The sequence below is a fragment of the Argentina silus genome (genome assembly GCF_951799395.1).
Source record: "Argentina silus genome assembly, chromosome: 22".
In the NCBI taxonomy this organism is placed as follows: Eukaryota; Metazoa; Chordata; class Actinopteri; order Argentiniformes; family Argentinidae; genus Argentina; species Argentina silus.
In genome coordinates, this window is record NC_139676.1 from 13805886 (window position 1) to 13810885 (window position 5000).

The 5000-nt window shown below is 53.9% G+C and overlaps 1 protein-coding gene across 1 annotated transcript in view; it reads right to left on the minus strand.

Moving 5' to 3' along the window:
* pkd1a (polycystic kidney disease 1a) overlaps positions 1–5000 on the minus strand; it is a gene marked incomplete at its 5' end in the record, with an annotated part of 62349 nt that overhangs the window by 48203 nt on the left and 9146 nt on the right. The window contains 5 exons of the mRNA XM_083693657.1: positions 551–731; positions 1780–1942; positions 2747–3016; positions 3804–4043; positions 4122–4153. Coding sequence (XP_083549783.1) covers positions 551–731; positions 1780–1942; positions 2747–3016; positions 3804–4043; positions 4122–4153 — 886 coding nt within the window. The remainder of the gene's footprint in view (positions 1–550; positions 732–1779; positions 1943–2746; positions 3017–3803; positions 4044–4121; positions 4154–5000) is intronic.

Consider the following 5000-nt stretch of genomic DNA (forward strand, 5'->3'; position numbering starts at 1 on the left):
CTACACACTCAGACCTTCCACATCTCCTCATGGCTTCCATCATATAGAAGATACAAGACACTAGATCCTTCATAAGCCACACCATATATATATATATGTATATCATACCCATATTTAACCCTTTATATCATACCTATATTTCCTTGTATTGTATTATTGTATATATGTAATGTATTTCCTATTATGTCATTCCAAGTTGTAGCCACTGCTTAGAAGACTATTCACAGATGTGTGCGTGTGTGTGTGTGTGTGTGTGTGGGTGTGTGTGTGTGTGTGTGTGTGTGTGTGTGTGTGTGTGTGTGTCTGTAGCTTATTCACTGATTAATGAATGCATTTTTATGTGTGTGTCCTCGGGTTTCTTTAAGAAAGCAGCTCAGGGCATCTTCCTCTCCCTCCGGTAAGATAAACAAACAGACGAACAGACTGAGGATTTGACTGAGTACCGCTGCTCCGGGGTGAGGAGGGGGGGTGAGAGGAGGGGGGAGGAGAGGAGGGGGGGTGAGAGGAGGGGGGGTGAGAGGAGGGGGGATGAGAGGGTTTGACTGAGTACCGCTGCTCCGGGGTCACTCTGTCGGCCAGTATTCTGCGGAGCGTGTCGGTCCGGACCGCGGCCAGGTCCCCTCCGCTGGCCAGACACTGGCGCCGGCCCTCGGACCAGCTGAACTCCCCCGGGACCAGCTGGAAACACCTGGACCAGTGGTGCACCGCATCCCTGGGACAGTACGCAGTGGCTGGAGGATGGGAGGGAGGGAGGGAGAGGGTGAGAGAGAGATAGAGAGAGAGGGGTAGAGTGGAGGGAGAGAGGGGGAGGGTGGGAGGGAGGGAGAGAGAGAGAGAGAGAGAATGAAAACACGATGGAGAGGGGAGGGAGAGAGGGGGAGGGTGGGAGGCAGAGAGGGAGAGAGAGAGAGAGAGAATGAAAACACGATGGAGAGGGGAGGGAGAGAGGGAGAGAGGGAGGGAGGGAGGCAGAGAGGGAGAGAGGCAGAGGATGTTCATGAGTGTTATCTAGTCTCCACCACCTCCACCGCCTGCCTCTGGGTTGACAATGACAGAATCACTTATCACAAGCACCAAAACACAACTAGCTTTTCAATTATCTCTTTTTTAGCTTTCTCCACATGGAAGAGACAGACACAGACACAGACAGAAAGACACTGTTTGGAGCAACGCGGCCAACTCATGAATACAAAGAGACTAATCCCAGGAGAAAGGGAGGGGAGATGGACAGAAAAGGAGATATGGAATGAGCAAAGTTTGCACGTGTCTCTAACTCTTCACTTCGAGGCAGCAGCCGTCAATTTGGAGCACAGACAAGCACAGACAAGCACAGACAAACACGCAGACAAGCACACACAGACAAATACATGCACACACAAACACACAAAGACAAGCACACACACACACGCACGCACACACGCAGACAAGCACGCACGTACGCACACGTACACACGCACGCAGACAAGCGAACACACAGACAAACACACAAAGACAAGCAAGCTCTCAAGCTCTCACAACACCGTTCTTCCTTTACACACACACACACACACACACACACACACACACACACACAGACACACACGCTGTCAGATGGAGTGTCTGCCAGTCAGAGCTGATAGGGGCTTTAATCACTAATAACAGACCCCCAGAGTGACACTCTACATCTATAATGACTCAATCCCCAAGGACCCCTGTGTGTGTGTCTGTGTCTATCTGTCTGTGTGTGTGTGTCTATCTGTCTGTGTGTGTGTGTGTGTGTGTGTGTGTGTGTGGTCTCACCTCTGGCGGTCTCTTCTCCGTCCTTGGTGATCCTCCAGTCTACATCCACAGCCACGCCCCCCCAGCTGACCAGCCGGACCGCCAGGCTCTGATTGGCCACCACCAGAGAGGGGCAGCGCAGCTCCAACATGGGGGGCAGGGTCACCCTCACCTCCCCACGAGCACACACCTGTGAACGCGCACACACACACACACACACACACACACACACACACACACACACACACACACACACACACACACACACACACACACACGCGCACACACATGCATATTATCACACACACACACACACACATTTATGCATATTAGCACACACACACAGACACACAATGAATAAACATGAATATGCATACACCCTACTACGGTAGGGTCAATTTGAATTTCATTTCCCTCAGTGTGAAAAATTAATTGGTTCTAGTCCTGAATTAAATTCAATTCATGGACTGAATTTCTAATTATATCCTGCATTGAGTGAACTGAAATCCCAATTGACCCCCGAACCTGATTCACACACATTCAGAAACACATGTTCGCAAACCTGAAACACTCATACGACATACAAACACACACACAAAGATCCACACACACACAAACGTTGGCGGGTGTGCTATCTATCTGTCTAAACCCTCATTCACACCACAGAGCCAAACTGAGCTAAGCTGTGCCAGGCTGGCCTGGCACAGCTGGCCTGGCACATCGTCCTATGAGAGGACAGCAGGCGGCCTGGGGTGGTCCAGTGGTCGAGCACACACACACACACACACACACACACACACACACACACAGAGACACACACACAGAGACACACACACAGAGACACACACACAGAGACACACACACAGAGACACACACACAGAGACACACACACGCACACACACACACACACACAGAGACACACACACAGACACAGACACACACACAGACACACAGACACACACACACACAGACACACACAGACACACACCGTCCTCACCTCTTTCTGTCCCGCCCAGGCCGTCACACTGACACCATATCGTCCCGGTAGTCCGTACTTGTGGCGTACCGACATGTTGCCCGTGTCCGTGGCGTTGACCCTGGGAGAGAGGTCGCCGAAGTCCCAGGACAGGGTGACGGGCGTGACGGAGGACAGGGCGTGGAGGAGGGCCAGGGAGTGGACGCTGACCGGAGGGAGCGGCGGGAAGGACGCCGCGAAGTCCACCGCAAAGACGTCGTGGGCCAGAGTCCAGCCGCACTCCTATCAGAGCCAATCAGAGCAGAGGAGGTGGAGTTAAAGGTTTGTTGTGGAGGTTTAACGCAACAACTGCCAATGAATTCCGGAACACTCACCACCTAGAGTGCCAAGTGTTTTTATTTTATTTTATGTGGTATCTACCTAGCAACAACACTTTGATTGGCTACAAAATGAAGCATCGTAATTTCTGCATTTTTCGGTGAATAACACTTGGCACTCTAGAATGTTGACAATCATGTAACTTAAGCTTTATGTCATGTTTCTATTTGAACTGGCTGGGTAAATCTTTTGAAACAATGAATTGTAAAAAATAAATAAAAAAAAATAAAAAAGAAGAGATATCAGGAAGTTGTTACAACAGAATGTTGATGTGTTTTTAGCAAGTTGTAAGAGCAGAATGAGGAAGTGGTTAGGATGTGGGAGGCTCCTAAGGGGAAAATCACTGAATAACCAATTACCCCCAGTGACATGATAGGGGGTAATTTTCTGTTATGTTTTTGTCTTCAGAAAGCCTATTTAAAAGCCCATTTAAAGCCTTTTAAGGAAGTCTGAGGTATAATGCATTTCTAAAGCACACTCTTTGGAAATAAAAGGATGCTTGTACCAAAAAGGGCACTTCGTCTTGTCCTCCCAGGTGTGTGTGTGTGTGCATATACATGTGCAAATGCGCGTACATGTTTGTGTGTGTGGGTGTGCATGTATGTATACAAGTGTGTCTACGTGTTTGTTTGTGTGTGTGTGTGTGTGTGTGTGTGTGCGTGCATATATATGTGTGTGCACCTTCCCTCACCTTCATGACGTGGGGGTTGGTGCAGGCGGCAGAACACTGGGCCTCGCTGATGAGGTTGGGCTCAGAGTTGGTGCTGCAGAGACACTCCCTCCGCGCCCCCAGGCCCCCGTACCGCTGGGCGTGGCTGAAGCACACAGAGTTACACTGCTCCCGCGAGAAGTTCCCCGGCGTGGAGGACGAGAAGATGACCAGCTCGCTGGCCCCGCCTCCGCCTCCGCCTCCGCCCCCGCCCCCGCCCCCTCCTCCTCCTCCGTTACCGCCTCCCCCTCCCCCTCCTCCGTTGCCGCCTCCCCCTCCCCCTCCTCCCCCGCTGTGGGCGGAGTCCTCCAAGCAGGCGGCGTAGTTCAGACCTGCCCGGGGGGGGGGGGGGGGGGGGGAGAGAGAGGGAGGTGTGGGGGGGGTGGAGAGGAGGAGGGGGGGAGGGGGAAAGGGGGATGGGAGGGGGAGAGAGAGGGAGGTGAGAGGGGTGGAGGAGAGTAGGGGGGGAGAAAGGAGGATGAGGATGAAGGAAGAAGGGTTGAGAGAGGGGAGAGACAGAGGGAATGGGAGAGAGAGGGTGGTGGAGGGGAGGGAGAGAGAGGGTGGTGGAGGGGAGGGAGAGAGAGGTGAGAGGGGTGGAGGAGAGTAGGGGGGGAGAAAGGAGGATGAGGATGAAGGAAGAAGGGTTGAGAGAGGGGAGAGACAGAGGGAATGGGAGAGAGAGGGTGGTGGAGGGGAGGGAGAGAGAGGGTGGTGGAGGAAGGAGAGAGGGGGTGGAGGGGAGGGAGAGAGAGGGTGGTGGAGGGGAGGGAGAGAGAGGGTGGTGGAGGGAAGGGTGGTGGAGGAAGGAGAGAGGGGGTGGAGGGGAGGGAGAGAGAGGGTGGTGGAGGGGAGGGAGAGCGAGGGTGGTGGAGGGGAGGGAGAGCGAGGGTGGTGGAGGGGAGGGAGAGCGAGGGTGGTGGAGGGGAGGGAGAGAGAGGGTGGTGGAGGGGAGGGTGGTGGAGGAAGGAGAGAGGGGGTGGAGGGGAGGGGAGGGAGAGGGTGGTGGAGGGGAGGGAGAGAGAGGGTGGTGGAGGGGAGGGAGAGAGGGTGGTGGAGGGGAGGGAGAGAGAGGGTGGTGGAGGGGAGGGAGAGAGAGGGTGGTGGAGGGGAGGGTGGTGGAGGAAGGAGAGAGGGGGTGGAGGGGAGGGGAGGGAGAGGGAGAGCAGTGGAGATGAG